Here is a 17262-nt window from a genome sequence, read left to right on the forward strand (position 1 = left end):
CATCTGGGTGCTGCTTTCACTTATCAAATCCCTTTTGCTACAAAATGCTCCTTTGGCCTCTGTATTTCTCCCTGGGGGTTATTTTGGCAGCTCCCAGTCCATATTTTTTTCTCTGCCTTTTTTTTTGGATGAAGAATCCCATGATTTAGAGAGAGAGAAGGAAGGAAAATTGAGTCTCTGTTCCTTTCCTCCAAGGCTTGGAGCACCCTGGGACAGGGGAAGGTGTCCCTGTTCATGGCAGGGGTGAAACTGGAGGAGCTCTGAGGTCCCTTTCCACCCAAATTATTTCACCATTCTGCAAAAAACAAAAACTAAAACAACAAACAAACAACCTACTAAAAAACTAAATAAAGACCCAACCAAAAACAAAACAAAAACCCCAAACAAACCAACAAAATAACAAGGTAAACCAAAAAACAATGAAAAAAAGCCCAAATTAAACCCAAATCTCGTGCCCAGCCTAAGCTCTGCTCTGGAGTTAAACCTGCCTGCTCTGTCCTTAACTGACCCTGAGCTGCTCTGGCAGATGCAGCTCTGCATCCCTGACAGCCCAAGGGAGGGAGGCAGGGAGAAAAATGCTGCTGCCACCAAACAGCTCCTGGAGGCACCACAGACCAGGAATTTCCCAGTCAGGATAAAGAAAAGGGACGATAAATAAAGGGACAATAAATCCAATAAAAGCAATTCAATCAAATCAGTGTTAAATTCTGTTTCTCCAAGTCCCAAAGGCCCAATTCCAGGTTTTAAGCAGAGCTGCTGGTGAGAGAGCACAGCAAGGGCTGGAGCTGCATCCCTGCTTCAGCTGCCTGAGGGCACAGAAATATTCCAGAAACCCTGAGGCATCATCCACAGGAATAAATAGATGTCAAACATGTGTGTGATATGTTTATTTCTGGATTTTTGACTTCAAAATTCTGATCCTCTATATGTTTTATTTCTATAAGTCATTTATTTAAGTGTTATTTATTTAAATTTACTTTATTTATTTCTATTATTTGCATGCTATAATCTGAGGGCCATACACAAGATTTTACAAACCAATACCCAAATCCAGGACTTTTCAAGCCACTCATTTCCAGCCCCAAAAAGGCTTTAAAAAGTTTCACTCTTGGATTAATAAAATAATTTCAGCCCAAGCAGCTCAGTTCCACTGAGTCAACCTCCAAGCACTTGAAAGGCTGAGTAGGAAACCAACTTCAGCCTCCTCCTTTGGAAAGGGCAGGGAAGGAGTGATGGGAAACAGCTGCTGACAGGGAAATGTTCTTTTTGTGGGCAAAATTGCCACAGAGTCCTTTGTCCTTGAGAGATCCCTGCTCTTCTGCAAACCAGGAAAAGAGCCAAGGAGAGGATAAAAAAAGAAAAAAAGCAAAGGCTGAAGGTGGGAGGTTAATGCAGAGAGACTTCTGTGAAATCACAGAAATTTCCACATTTGAGCTAAAAATGTGGTGTTGCTCCTCTGGTCTGTTCATGGATACTGGGAACACAAACCAGCAGTGGGACAGGAACCAGTAAAACCAGTTCACTGTCCAGAACATCCCAGGAATACACAACCCCATCCCCCTGAAAACCGGGTGCAGATCTCACCCCAAAAGTGCTGCCAGCTTGGATGGGGTCACCCAGCTGCTGGTGGGAAGAGTCTCTGTCCAAAAAACCAACACTGGAATGGGCACAGGGTGTGGAAATGTGGGACAAAGCTGGAGGACAGGGCAGTGCTCTCCCACTGTCACTGAAAATGGGCATTTTGGTGCTTTTTTGATTTAAAAAATGAAGAAAAAAGACAATTTCTTGCTGTATCCCTGCTAAAAGCACAGAGTGACTTGGAATGACTGAAAGGAAAATGGAGCAAGGTGGGAGCTGAGGAAGGGACAGGAAAGGAGCTTGCACATTCTTAAGGATTTAGCAGAGAGCCTAGAAATTCCCAAAGGATTAATAAAATCCATGCTGGAGCCAGGCAGAATCCCAGCTGTGGGATTCTGCACAAGCTGGAATGGGCATTGGGACAAAGTGGGAGCCAGGATCTGCTGTGGATCCTGAGGATCCCACTCTGATCCTGTCTGGTTTGAGGGCTGGCTGCTCAGACAGGGAGAAGTTGGCTCACAGGTGTCACTGCCCAGGAACTGCTTTTGATCTCCCTGCCAGGTGGATCAGCAGGAAAAGAAATCACATGGAATTCTCTGCCCTGCAAGGTCTGCACAGCCACAACCACCCGAAACTTCAAAGGAAGGAAAACAACTCCTGGGACACAGGAGGGGAAGAGGGGATTTATTGTAACAGGGCAGAAATCCCTTCTAGGTTACAGAGAAATCAAGGAAAATCTCACGGATTTCCACCTGAGGAAGCAAGGCAGAAAGTGGCTCAGCCTCCCCAAAAAGGCCAAAAGTACAGCACATTCTGAAGATGCAAATTAAGATTCTATCTGCAAACAAAGCCCAGTTGTAAAGATCTTCATGGTAAAATGTTAACCAGCTCAAAGAGATTTATCCTGATTTATCCCTTTCCTCCTGGGAGAGAATCAGGTCCAGCAGGGCAGGCTGGGGAGCTGGGCAGAGGGAGGAGGTGTGTTTTCTGATAAGCCTCAAACAATGTCCCTGTTGAGTGTCTGCACTGAGCTGGAAGAAAATAAAACCTCTGACAAAGCAAGAAATTCTGCAAAGACAGCACTGGCTCCCAGAGCTGAGACAGGAATTACAGACCCACGAGCACACAGACTCACCCCTGTGCAGGGACACAATTCCCTGGAGATTTTATCCCCTCTCAGCAAACAAGGACAGGACTGTTCCCCAGGACACATTTATTCCCACAAAACTTGCACAAAAAAAGCCACACTTTGGTTTAACTGCGAGTTAATCAGGTTTGGAACAAACTCAGATGGGTTTGGAACAAACCATCTCCCTGCTCTGAGAGGATTTTATGGGTGCATGAAGCAAACCAGCAGAAGCACCAGAAAATCTGCTTTATCTTCCCATTTCTGTCTCCTTTTCCAGGTGCCAGTGCCAGCTGAGAGCTCTGATCTCTGCTCCTTTGGGCTCTGTGTCCCTGGGTGACCCAGAGCTGGCCTGAGCCACTGCACACCTGGAACAGGATGAAGGGAAATGTGCAGGGGGAGTTTGTGGAAGGATTAAGATGACTGGAAGAGGTTTGCACATGCAGATAATTCTCTGTGAGCAAAATGTTACAAAGAGATTTCCCAGTGCAGCAGCACCAACATTTTCACTCCCAAAGGGAGAAATCACTCTCTGTGTAAGTGGGAAAGAGTTTAAGTGGTTTCAGGAGCATGAAATCAAGCCTGGCAGTGATATAAAATATAAAATCCCACAAATAAAACACAAAACCCCAGACTGTGGCAAAGCTGGGAACATCCCCTAAGGACCTGAGAGAACGGGGAGGTTTGTAAAGCTCTGGAACACCTGGGGTTGGACTCCTGGGCTCTGCCCCTCATCCTGCTTTGCCCAAGAGGAGCAGCACTCACTCAGCCCCTCACCCTGCTTTACTCAAAAGGAGCAGCACTCACTCAGCCCCTCATCCTGCTTTACCCAGAAGGAGAGAAGGAGCAGCTCTCACTCAGCCCCTCATCCTGCTTTACTCAAAAGAAGCAGCTCTCAGCCTCTCATCCTGCTTTACCCAAAAGCAGAAAAGGAGCAGCACTCACTCAGCCCCTCACCCTGCTTTGCCCAGAAGGAGAGAAGGAGCAGCACTCACCCTTTGCCAGCTGCACGAAGCCCAGGATGATGATGAGAGCCAGCGCCAGCAGCTTGGCCGCAGCGAAGGCATCCTGCACACGGGTGGCAGCCTTGACACTGTAGCAGTTCACAGCTGTCAGCAGCACTGAGGGGACACAAGGGACAAGGTCAGCATCCAGGGAGACATGCCAAATGCACCACAAAGCACAAAGAATCTTCGGTGGGATACATGGAAGGAATTCCCCCCTGTGAGGGTGGGGAGGCCCAGAGAAGCTGTAGTGGCCCCTGGATCCCTGGCAGTGCCCAAGGCCAGTCTGGATGGGACCTGGAGCAGCCTGGGATGGTGTCCCTGCCATGGCAGGGGGTGGATGAGATGTTCTTCAAGGTTCTTCCAACCCAAACCATTCAATGATTCCCTTTAGCTAAAACAACCAACAAGAGCCTCTTCCCAAAAGAGAAACTCACTGAGAGCTCTGCAGCCTCCCACTTCTCAACTGGACCCTTTATGTTGGCAGTAAGTGCTCTGAATAATGCCTGTGGTCCTTGGGACATGGAATGGGATTGCTCCATTGGAAAACACTCCTGAGGGCTCAGTATCTGTTTGCTGAGAAGCTCCTGCTGCCCACAAGTTGCCCCATGGTTAATGCAACTACTGGGGTTTACTTCCCATCTTTCTTTGCCACATTCCCCCCCAGCTCCTCTGCATCCCATCCTGCCAGTGTGACATTCCTGCCAGGCAGAGCACAGCCTGGACCAAGCCTTGATCAAAGCCTCTGCTCCTGGCTGAGCTTCACCTGCTGCAGAGCAAATAATGCAAAGCCCTGCTGCCCTCACAAATCACTGACTATTTTGGTGCCCTGCTCCCTCCCCAGAGCTTGCTGCTTATTACGGACACAGCAAATGTCACACTGAGGGTGGCAGTGCCCACGTGCTGGCTGCCCTCCCTCCAGCCCAGGGACCCCTCACTGTCCCCTGGCCAGCCGCAGCCTGAGCAGCTCAGGGAGGAGCAGATCCCAAACCTCCTCCTGGGGCTGGAGGCTTTTCCCTGCAGGATCCTTTCCCAGCTCCCTCTGCCCCTGTGCAAAAGCTCCTTCCCAGAGCCTGCAGCTCCTCTTCACAGCAGCTCCTGATCAGAGCCAAGCAGCTGCTCCCCAAAACATCCCAGTGCCTCCCCTGAGGGTGTGAGCTGGAGCCCACTTCAGAGCCCAGAGCTGATCCCAGAGGGGCTGGGCTTGGAAGGATCTCACAGATCCAGTCCCACCAATGCCAAGGGCAGGGACACCTTCCACCATCCCAGGGTGCTCCGAGCTCCATTCAGGCTGGCCTTGGGACTGCCAGGGATAGCCTGTGCCAGTGTCCCAGGATCCAGGGGCAGCCTGTGCCAGTGTCCCGGGATCACTGGGTCCTTCCCCCACCCTCCCATATCCAGGATCTGCTGCCGTTCCAACACAGGAGCAGCTCAAGTGTGGAGCAGTGAGCGCTGTGTGTGTCAGGAAGGAAAGCACAGGATCCAAGCCATCCCACAGGGGTGACAGCCAGCAACAAACAGGGACTGGAGATGGATTTTGTGCCGTGCCCTTGGAGCCCCTTTGGGAGCGTGGCTGAGGCTGAAATGACCCTGAGCTGTTCCTGGGGAAGCAGAGCCACACTGGGGACACAGGACAGCACGAGCTGGGCTCTGGCCAGGAGCAGGGGTGAGTGACTGTGGTGACAGATGTGCCACACCACTGTCCCTGTGCCAGGCCCCTCCAGGAGATACGGGACAGGGACAGGTCTGGAGAGTTCCCAGCCCCTGTCCCAGCCCTGTCCCCACAGAGGGGCACTGGGACACGTCTGCCTCTGGGGACAGGGCAAAGGGACACGGTCAGACAGCAGCAAGGAGGAAACACAGCTTAACCAAGTGACCTTAGAGTGCTACAGGGGAAAGGAAACACAGGGAATTCTCCCAGCAGAACTCCCAACCCAGGCAGTGAAAGCACCTCCAGTGAGTACTCAGGGCAGCAGGCTCTGGAACAGGATTCCCTTTGACCAGCGATTATGCTAAAAATAAATCTGCCCTTGTTTACAGAGGGATATTTAGAGGATGAGCTCACCCATCTAGGACCACACTGCTGCTGCTGCCGTCGTGGTGAGGACAGCCCTGAGAGGTGTGACAGTGACATTCCCTGCCCCATTTAGGCATTCTATGTCTGTGACAATAAATGCTTCACCCCCACTTCAACACTGATTTTTAGGGGCTATTTTCCCTGCTCTGGGTCTGTACAGAGTCCCCTGGAGGGTGGTGGTGAAAATGAAAAGCAAAAGTTTCCTACAGAGTCCAAGTGTGTGTTCAGCCCCAAAGCCCCATCAGCGCAGATAAACAGACTCCCTAAAAAAAGAGAAAACACTTTGGGATCAGGGCTGGAAGTTTCTGCCGTGGTCATCAGCCCCGCCAGTCACATTTCCTCAGCTTTGCTTTTCCCCCTTTCCAATAATATTTTTCTTTCCTAAAGGAGCACAGTAGTTTCTCCACTGAATCCCCCAGTCTCGCCCATCAGGAAGAATCCTACAGACAAACAGGATGAAAGCTTTTCCATAAAACTCCAGGACAAATTCCAGTGGCTGCTGAGCTTCTCAGGAGGCTGGGATTTCTTAGAGCAGCAAGTTTGATAGCTTTGATCCCAGATGCTGCCCTGGCAGGCAGGGGCTGTGGGATCCTCCTGGCAGCGCTCCCTCACCTCGGCTGAATCACTCCAGGAAAAACACAGCAAAGCTGCACCACAAACCAGGGCACTGACACAGAGAGTAGGCTGTGCTGCCCTGATTCCTGCAGTGTTTTCCTAAGGCTCCAGCCCCTGTCAGCCAGCAGAGCTTTGGAGTGACCCATCAGGGCTGTGCTCAGGAACCATTCGAGGAATGAGGATTTCAGCTGACCTGACGTGCCACGGCCTGGCTGAGCCAGCCCCTCTCCAAAGCTTTACATAATTGGGACAATAAGTGTTAGAAAGCTGAAGGGATGGCAGATGGACAGGGGGTGACTTTTCAGAGAATACCACACTGGTTTGGGTTGGAAGGAACATTAGAGCTCCTCTTGTTCCAATCCCATGGGCAGGGACACCTTCCACTATCCCAGGTTGTTCCAAGTCCATGCCAGCCTGGCCTTGGACACTGCCAGGATCCAGGGGCAGCCACAGCTGCTCTGGGCACCTGTGCCAGGGTCTCCCCACCCTCACAATAACAAAAGTTTCCCCTACACCTAATCTAGCTCAGGTGATTAATTACTCATGACTCTGGCAGGAGAGATCCTGGTTTTTGCTCTCCAGGTGTTGTTCATCCCTTCACCCCCAGGGACTGCTCCAGCCCAGCCTCATTCCAAGGCAACTCAAACCACAGAGGGAAATCTGAGTTTCTAAATACACCAGCAGGTCTGGCTTCAGTATTTCCTCTGTCCTGCAGTCCCTGCTGGCTTCAGGCATCTCACTGAACCTGCTCCACTGGCACTCACCTGCACAGCCAGGGAATTCCCCACTCCTGATAGGAACAAGGACAAACTGATTAATGTGACACCAGACAGGACTTTACCCACAATTCCCATTTTATGGCTGTATGCCTCTGAAGCTGCCTCCCAAGCTCTCTCCCAGACACAACTCCTGGAGGACAACAGCAAAAACTGCAGACAGATAAATGGATCAACCCCTCCTAGAACACATCCATGGAACAGCTCCTGTGTCCAGGGAAAGGCAGGATGGGGAGAGTGAGGCTGTGCCAGAGCAAACAGAGGGAATGGAGCAGGCACAGCTGAACCTGGGCTGCCACTTCTGATGCAAGAGCCTTGGCATCGCTCCTGTGCACAGGCACAGCTGCAGCTCTCCCAGGACAGGGGACAGGGACAAAGATCCAATTCCCACATGGAACTGCCTGGGGGTGACAGAGCTTGCTCAGCCCAAGATCCTCCTCAGCAGCTTTGCAGGTGAAATCTCTGGAATGAGCACAGGAATGAAATTCCCAGGGTACTGGCACAGACATTTGCACAATGTCCCTTTTGTCCCTAATTCCACCTCCTGGGTCCAACCTGTGGTGCTGGCAGTGTGATTCCATGTACACCTCTGGAAGGTGTGGAAGTAGCTCCCTTTAAGGGACTAAACTCATTAACTTGCTCTTAATTCCCATGGGATTCCTGTTTGTGGTACCACAGGACCCAGTGATAACACACAGCAGGTTGGGAAGCTGTGGAAAATAAAGGGAAATTGAAGGGAAAAATGAAGAGAAATCCCCTCCATCAGCTTCCCTGCCAGGAAAACAAGGCCTGTGAACTGTTCTGTCATGCATGGCTCTGTCTGTAACCCACATTTCCAAAGTGCCTGGCCCTTGCCACTGTAAGGTGATGCTCCCATTTACCATCTGCCACTGGGTGATGTTGATTTTCCCTCACAATAGCTCCCAGAACATTCCTTACCCCATCCCACAGCAAAGGCTGCTCCTTTCCCTCCACATGAAGTGCAGGTGACAGTTAATCTACACAGGACAAAGCAAAAATTAAGTTATACTGACCAGGGTGGATTAAACCCATGGGAAAATCAATTCACCAAGGCAAAAACACCCCACCAATTTTATACTCCAGCAGCTGGGATGTTACAGTGTCTCCCAAAACTCTGTGGTGACTCTTTCCAATTGCACATTCCAACGTGGGACAGGCAAGGTCACAGGCAGAAAATGATTCAGGATATTTCAATTTGGCAGGTACTGACTGGAGACTTTTGTGCTCTGCAAGGTGGGGAAGGGAAAAAGCAGAGGGAAAAACTTTGCAGATATTTCTGCAAGGACAAATCCCTGGAGAAACTTAACACCCAGGGCAGTCAGTCCTGGAAAGGGAAAGGCCTGGGGGCACATGAGGCTGTTGGAAAGCTCCTGGCCCCAGAGCAAACGTGTCTATATTAAAATCTACTTATAATAATCAACATCCCTGGCAATGCTTCCCAGTTCCCTTTTTAGTCCTCTTTCCAAAACAGCAATCAGGGAATGGGTGCATCAACAAAGGAGAAGGCAAACTTGCCCTACCAGGGGGGTTTAAAAAGAGATCATCACCAAACCCACACTGAGCCAGGAGCTCTGGATGTCCCAACAAACAACCCCAGGCACCCTGACCAGGTCAATACCCCTATCCCATAACAACAGCAGGACACTGACACAGGAAAACTCCAAAGAGCTCCTCAGTGTTGGGAGAGGTGGCTCCTATCTAGAGGCAGGAGTTGCTATTTTGGCTCTTTGGAAGAAGGTTGTGATTTACTGCCAAGGTTTCCAGAGGACATGACACAGCAATTCCACCAACAGGACATTTTACCTCAGGAAAACAAACAAAATACAGGGAGAAAATATATGGAAAAGCTCTTCCTATTTCTCCCATTCCCATCAAATTAACCATCCCAAACTAACTCCATGCTCACCTCACAGAAGCATCTTCTCAACAGGGAGCAGCACCTGCTGCTATTTTATGTGTACAGAAAATCTGAATTTCCCATCCCTCAGACTGGACCTGTGGCCACATCCATGGAACTCTTGGAATACTCAAAACAAGGGATGCTGCTTTAAATGAGGCTGACCCTGGAGGGGTTTTCCACAAAAACCTTCCCAATTTGTTCATGCCAGAGCAGAGAAACTCAGAATGATCTCAGTGATAACAGAAATGATTCAAACCCAGTAACATTTAATGGGGTAATTGTTGTGAGAGCCAGGAGAGGGGTGCTGGAATTGCAGTGGCTGCTCCCTGTGTGTTTCAAGAGCCCTCCAAGCTCTCATTGATTTCTGGAGAGTCCTGTGAGTGTCTGAGCCTGTTTTCATTAATGCTGCTCTAATTAAACACAGATTAAAAAAGCAACCCCAGCCCTGCAGCCTCTGCCATCCAGCAGGGGCTCCACAGCCCCTTCCTTCCAATCCACTCCAAGGGCAATTTGCTGATGGAGCTTTAGTCCCTTAATCCACCTTTCTGGAGGAGGAAAAGAAATCTTCAAAGCTTCACACCCAGCTTGTCCTGGCAGATTAATTAAAAGCAGCAATGCTGCAGAAGGAACCCATCTCAGGCAGACAGGCCCTGGGTGTGTTTTGTGTTTGCTTTTCACCAGTTAATTCCTGATGAGGTGAAAATCCACACACCTGTAAAAGAGCTGAGCCTGGCAGCAAAACCTTGATGTCAAATAAAGATTCCTGCTCCCCACAGGATCTGGGATTTCTGGGTGGAATGCTGACACTGGATATTCCCTCCTGGACAGCTTGGCAGCTGCCCTTGCTTGGATTCCTTCTCTCAGGACAAGGGCTCCCAAACCTGCCTCCTGCTCATCCTTCCACCCTCTGGCTGCTCAAAACACAAGAGACAAATGAGGAGTTCATCAGCATTCCCTGCAGTTCCAGCCCTGCAGGAGGAATGCCCAACAGCAGAGCTCGGAAGCAGTGAAGGAAGTTTAGATAAATTTTGAGGAAGATTAAAATTCCCTGGCTTTGATATTGCTGTGCTGCGGTTATTAGTGCCAGATTTGCATATCTAATTAATAAGTGAGACACAAATTCAGAAGCAAACTGTCAAACTGCTGATCTAACAGTGAGGAGGAAGAAAAAATTAAAACAACAGAATATCCTGAGCTGGAAAGGATCCACAAGGATGAATTATCGAGTCCAATCCCAATTTCCCACTGTGCACTGTGGAGCAGATTTTCTTGTCAGGAAATCAGGGAATTCTAGAAGCTGTGTGTGGCTCTCAGGGTGTGAGGATGTGTGGGATGAACAGCTCAGGCACTTGTGGAACACCAAGATCCAGCTCAGGGCTGGCAGCAGCTCCATTCCTGTCTCCCTGATGCACAGGGAGTGAATTTACTGCACCAGACCTGGGCAGGTGCCTCTGTGCAAGCAGGAAATCTGCAAATCAACAGTGGGAAATGAGGAATAGCCACAGCATCTTTAATTAATCAGATCAACACTTTCCTCTCTGAGCCCTCTCTGGAACACGCAGGGGTACTGGTGGTTTTTACTGATTTTTGTTAGGATTTATTAACTTGAAGCGTTCACACAAGCGGCAGCAGGATGGAAGGAAAACCTGAGCCCTCACACCTGAGACAGAGCACAGGATCCAAGGTTTAATTCTTTGCCATGTCCAATGTTGACATTGTAATGTAGATCATCAGATATGCAAATTCAGCCCCTCATAACATCAGATATGCAGATTCAGTCCCTCCACCCACTACAGAAGGGGTAAAACTGGTTTAGATGAGCCCAGAAGTGAGAGAATTCAAATTATTCCTGTGTTTTCACACAAATGCACAAACTCTGTTTCCTGAACTTCCAATTTTTGTGTACCGAACACTCAGATGGATTTTGTGTTATCAGTTTTAAAGTATCAACCATCCAATCTCACAGCTAAAAGAGATGCTCAATTTCTGAATCACCCAAGTAACCTGCAGCCTGCAAAGTCTTCAGCCAAATTTGGGGAACATGAAATGAGCTGGGCTAAGGATGAACAGCCTGACCCCTCTTGCCCCAGGAAGATTTCCCTGGAGTGGATTCCCAGCTTTTATTTGTAGCAAACACCACAGGCACTCCGGGTGCCCATGAAAGAAGCCCTGCATACCAACTGTGTGTAGATTACAACCTCCAGGGCACAAAATACCTATTTGTAGGGAAATTCTCCTTACCACCCACCTTGTTTTCCTCAGCACCTTCCAGGGGAACAAAATTCCCTCTTCCAACCATTTTTTCCTTTCACTCAGGCCTGTGATTTAGGTTCTCTTAATGCATTAATTCACTCTCTGAAGTTCACGGTGGCAAACTCTGAACAACACACGATTTATTCAACCCTTCAGCAGCAGCAAAGTGGAAACAAATAACTTTAGTTATTCCTCCTCTTACTACAAACTGTGCAGCCAAGTGCATTTTGTGTGGAGATACAAACTCTGCAAGGAATAGAGCAGGGACTGTTCTGCAAGGCTGCATTTTGGCTACTGTACCCCAGCCCCAGGTCCCAAATTCCTCTGCTGCTTCCCAAGCTGCTCTCCCCCATTTTGAGGTAACTCATTCATGTATGTGCTACAGCCTATGCACAAATAGGTCATTATTTTTCTACTCTAGAGCTTTTGAAAAGACTAAAAAAGTCTCTCTCTGTGCAGTTTCTGTTTGAACAAAGCTGTCTGTGAGTCCCCACAAGGGTTGTGTGGCTGCCTGAGCCCCTGGAGCAGATTTATTTCGTTTATTGTTCCTGGGTCACGGTGTGGTTTTGGCACCGGGGAGATGAAAAGCTGATTCCAAAAATTAAAGTTCCAAAAATCAAAGTTCCCAAAAGCTGCCCTGCTGAAGGCGCTGCAGGATGAACAAACCTCCTGGAGCAAAGGAGACAACCCCAAACTTAACCCAAAGCATAAACAAACCAAGAGCCAGCAGTGCAAGGGGGAGCAGAGCTTAAAGGAGAAACACATGGGGATGATGCAGATCTGGAGAACTCCAAACCTTTCCCTTGGCAGCTCAGGATAAAGGTTCAAGAACAAATTCTGCCCCAGGGAAAGCCTAATTGTTACCAAAGGAAGGCTGGAGACTTTTCTTGCAGGAGGATAAACAGGAATGAGAGCTGGCTCCAAGGAGTTTTGTGCTGCAAATCCTCACCAGTGAACAGATCCCAACGTGGACAGGTCTGTTTAACCCTGCCCTGGGCTTTGAGCAATAAAATGGGAACAGAAACTCGTTTTGGGAATGATTCTGAAGATGAAAGTCACTTTTGGTTAGAAACACATCCTCAAAGGCTTGGCCAGCTCCATCTGTGCTTGCACGGCAAAACTTTGCCATAAGGCAGCAAGAAAACCCTAAATTACATCCTAATTCCTTGGGTTTTCAGCAGAGAACACAAATGGCACGTGGATCCCTGCCTCTCTCCTGAGGAAACCACAGTGCAGACCAGCAGCAAAGCTCGAAAATCAGATTTCCAAAAGGCAGCACACCCATCAGCTGGGCTATTCCCTGACCACCTCACAGCTTTCTTAGTTAAATGATTAAATTTCCCTAATAAACACTCTCCACACTGTAAAAATTTGGATGGAAATCCACATGCCTGCCCAGGTACCTTTATATTCCTAAAAATTCATCTGGGGACTGAGCAGTTTCAATCTTGCCTGAAGAAAGCACAGGGCAGTGTCCTGCCTGTTATCAATCCTATAATTAACCATATCATTTACCTCCCACAGCCCGGGTCAGGCTGGCTCGGACACATTTCCAGCCAATCTATCTTCCCATAACGACCGTGTGCTGCAGCTTTGGGATGCCTGAGATCCTCGGAGGGGGAAGGAATCTCACACAATCCTAGGAAAGGGCAGCACACACGAGCAGCTTCCTCCTCATCACCCAAAATGCAAAAATACAGAGATCACCTGGCTGTGAATTTGTACAGTGGATAAATCATCTATAAACCTCTCACAAAAATTGCATCTCCTCCCAATAAACATCTCTATAAAGGCATTAAATTCCAGTGGAGCACAAAGATTAAATGGGAGATGAGGAGGGAAGAGACAGGGCATGGTCCTGGATTTAAAGGATTGGGAGTTTGGATGGGGTGACTTTGCAGTCACCAGAGGAACAGAAAATAGGATTCGAATGGCAAAACTGCAGACCCCAAAAGAGCAGAGGTGATGAAAGTGCATCAGGAGAGATCTGAGTGCCCTGGCAGGGCTCTGTGTGCCCAGGCTGGCATCCCTGGCCCTGAATTCACCCCACCGTGACCGAACACCCCTGCAAGGCACCGCCCCAGACACAGACAGACAGACAGACAGAGACAGAATGTTTGCTGGCAAAAGAAACCCCACAGCCGCAGGTTTTGAGCGCGCTATCAGCGCACACACGGGCGGGAAACATCTCCTCTCGCATCTGGTGCTGAAAGCAGCTCAGGGCGTGTTCAGCACCAGTTGCTGGTGACAGATAATTGTTATCCTCACACCAACGTCCACAGGGCCCTGCAGAGCCGGGGGACAAGGGGGTTTTACCCTGCATGGTCCTGGGGAAAGCACAAGAAATCCCATTCCAGCTCCCAAGAAAAACGCACGCTGCATTTATCACACGCTGCTCGGGAATCAGAGAGCATCACTAGCCCACAGCTGCCTTTTGGGGAATTTTCTGCTCAATTTATTACGGGTGGAGACTCATTTTCTGCTGTGGCTATTCAAGGTAGCCAAAAAACCACCCCAGGATGCAGCCAGTGAAACACAGGAGGGATGGTGCAGATTTTTAGGGGAAGGTGATGGGGAGTGAGGAACCACGTGGAGTAAGGACAGCGGGGACCTGCAGAGGGTCACTGAATCACCGAATGGTTTGGATGGGAAGGGAAATTAAAGGTCATCCCGTCCCATGGGCAGGGACACCTTCCACCAGACCAGGATGCTCCAGCCTGGACACTTCAGTGAGCCGGGGGCAGCCACAGCTTCCCTGAGCACCATGTGCCAGGCCTCCCAGGGAGGAATTCCTTCCCTAAACCCCATCCAGCCCTCCTGCCTGTCACCCGAACGCCACCCGCCGCTACTTACGGACACACAGACAGGCCACCAGTTTGGCACCCTCGTCGGGCACGGGGCAGGTGGGGAAGATGGGCTTGAGCAGGTAGGTGGCGAACACCAGAGCCACGATGTACTGCGAGGAGGGCCGGATGATGAGCAGCTCTATCCAGAGCTTGAGGAAGGCGGGCAGGGAGCCGTACACCTCCAGCATGTAGGCGTAGTCCCCGCCGGACTTGGTGATGGTGGTGCCGAGCTCGGCGTAGCACAGCGCGCCCACGATGGAGAAGGCGCCGCACACGGCCCAGACCACGAGCGAGAGCCCCGGCGAGCCGGCCTCCCGCAGCACGCCCGTGGGGGTGACGAAGATGCCGGAGCCGATGATGGTGCCCACGATGATGGCCACGCCGTTGAGCAGGGTGATGTTCCGCTTCAGGGTCACCCCCTCCGCCGAGCCGCAGGGCGACGGCGAGCGGGCACAGCCGTTCTCCTGCGCCCCTTCCAGCATCTTCTCCATCGCCTGCTTCTCCTCCTCCTGCGGCAGCGAGGCGGCCGAGCCGGCCGGGCTCCGCTTCTTCACGGCATTGCCGGGGGAGCTGCCGCCGCTGGCGGACATGGTGGCGGAGCGGCGGGAGCAGCGGGCGCGGCCACGCCGCCACCTTCGGCCGCCCCTTTTGTTCCGGCGGCGGTGGGCCGGGCTGCGTGCCGGGGGGAGGAGGAGGAGGAGGAGGAGGAGAGCGGCAGGAGGAGGGCAGGAGCGCCGGGGGATGCTGCAGCGCCCCCGGGGTGCCCGCTCGGGCCCGCATCGCCCTCAGCCCGGGCTCCTCCGAGCGTCCCCGAGCCCCAGAAGGGCACAGAGGGAGGCAAATGCCAGCCCGCGGTTCGGCCCCGGTGGCACTCGGTGCCCGCAGGGGAGGGGTGTGAGCGGCGCTTCTCCGCCCGGCAGGGGCGCTGGGCGTTCGGTGTGCTCTGTAAAGGAGGTCCTGTAGAGGAGAGCGGGTCCCTGTGAATGTAAACATGTATACACACATGTATGTATGATATACAGGATATAAACACATGTATGTATGATATACAGGATATAAACACAAGTATGTATGATATACAGGAGATATAGACACGTATGTATGATATACGGGATATAAACACATGTATGTATGATACACATGATATAAACACAAGTATGTATGATATACAGGAGATATAGACACATATGTATGATATACAGGATATAAACACATGTATGTATGATATACAGGAGATACAGACATGTATGTATGATATGCAGGATATAGAGACACATATGTATGATACACAGGATGTACAGACATATGTATGATATACAGGATATACACACATGTATATATGATATACAGGATATAAACACATGTATGTATGATATACAGGATATAGAGACATATGTATGATATACAGGATATACAGACATGTATGTATGATATATCGGAGATACACACATGTATGTATGATAGACATGTATGTATGATATACAGGATATACACACACATGTATGTATGATATACAGGAGATACAGACATGTATGTATGGTATACAGGAGATAGAGACACGTATGTATGATATACAGGATATAAACACATGTATATATGATATACAGGATATAAACACATGTATGTATGATATACAGGATATAGAGACACATATGTATGATATACAGGATATACACACATGTATGTATGATACACAGGAGATACAGACACATATGTATAATATACAGGGTATACAGCCATGTATGTATGATATACAGATGTGTATGTATGACATACAGGATATACAGCCATGTATGTATGATGTACAGATGTGTATGTATGACATACAGGAAATACAGCCATGTATGTATGATGTACAGATGTGTTTGTGTGTATATCCTGCCTCTCCCAGCCCCATCCTGCCCTGCTTTTCTATCCCAGTTCACAAGCACAGGGCGAGGCCCTGGTGCTGCATCACCTGCACCTCTGCAGAGGCACTGCGGGCATCAGCCCCTCCTGGCAGACACCAAAATCGCCAAAAAAGCCTCTCTGAAACATTAGTGAGTCACCAATCTCAAACCTGACAAATGGCAAAGTCACCAAAATGCTTGTTTGTGAAACGAAAATGTAAAATAATTCACATAATTCATCTTGGCAGTTGTGCAGGCAAAAAAAGGCAATATGTGCCTCACTGAAGGCAAGGATAAATCACTTGGGTACTACAGTAATGCCCAAAGAGCCAATCCCTCAGGAAATTCAGATTCCCTCTTGCCCTGGTGGGAGGAGAGGAGCTCAGAGGCTCCATCCTGGAAGCTCTGATTGCAAACATTCCCTGTGAGGGTGGTACCTGTGAGGAGCTGCCTCCCAGGCAGGGCTGTCACACGAGGAGCGGTGCCCGAGCCCCAAACCCAAGGCTGGTTCATCCTCCTGGAGCCCCCTCTGTGCACGGTTCAGACAGGCAGGAGGTGGCCTGGAAGGTTTTCTCCAAGGGAACTCCAGGGAAAAGCGAGATGGACATTCTGGGGGGAAAGGGCACATTTCAGTTACATTTCAGTTACATTTCATCTCCATCAACACCACTTCCAGCCATTCCAGAATCCCAAGCAGCCCAATCCTCGGAGCACTAATCCAAACCTGACATCTAGTGGCTGCTCAGGGGCTCAAATATCTGCTGCTGACTTTAAGTAAACATCCAAATTCTGGAAGGGAGCAAAAACAGAAATTACCTTGGCACGAAGCACGTTCCTCCAGTTTTCAAGGAGAAATGGGATCCTGAGGAGGCTGAAAAGACTCTGACAATTAATTAAAAATAAACAACAAAACATTTATCACAGGTTTTCTATAACCTCAAAAACCTTTTTTTTTTTACTTTACTAGTTTACAATTACATGTCATTTTTGTTACTGCATTTCATGATTTATCCCAGGACCATGAAATCATGAAAAGAACCAGATACTTACAACAAATGGGATTTTCCCTGTGTCAGCCTTGGTACATCAGGATGCAGCAGACAGGACAGGGATTGAAATTAAGTATTTGCTTCACATGTGTTTTCACATGAATACTCAAAATTAGTTATATATTTGG

General features: G+C 49.5%; 1 protein-coding gene across 1 annotated transcript in view; it reads right to left on the reverse strand.

The window, feature by feature from the left end:
* The window catches only part of SLC7A5 (solute carrier family 7 member 5), a 30772-nt gene extending 15913 nt beyond the window's left edge, over positions 1–14859 (reverse strand). Inside the window, exons 1-2 of the mRNA XM_063168171.1 lie at positions 14204–14859; positions 3700–3825 (exon numbers count right to left, since the gene is read on the reverse strand). Coding sequence (XP_063024241.1) covers positions 3700–3825; positions 14204–14786 — 709 coding nt within the window. The 5' untranslated portion in view covers positions 14787–14859. The remainder of the gene's footprint in view (positions 1–3699; positions 3826–14203) is intronic.
* Between the last annotated feature and the right edge of the window lie 2403 nt (positions 14860–17262).

This window comes from Melospiza melodia, chromosome 13, assembly GCF_035770615.1.
Source record: "Melospiza melodia melodia isolate bMelMel2 chromosome 13, bMelMel2.pri, whole genome shotgun sequence".
Classification (NCBI taxonomy): Eukaryota; Metazoa; Chordata; class Aves; order Passeriformes; family Passerellidae; genus Melospiza; species Melospiza melodia.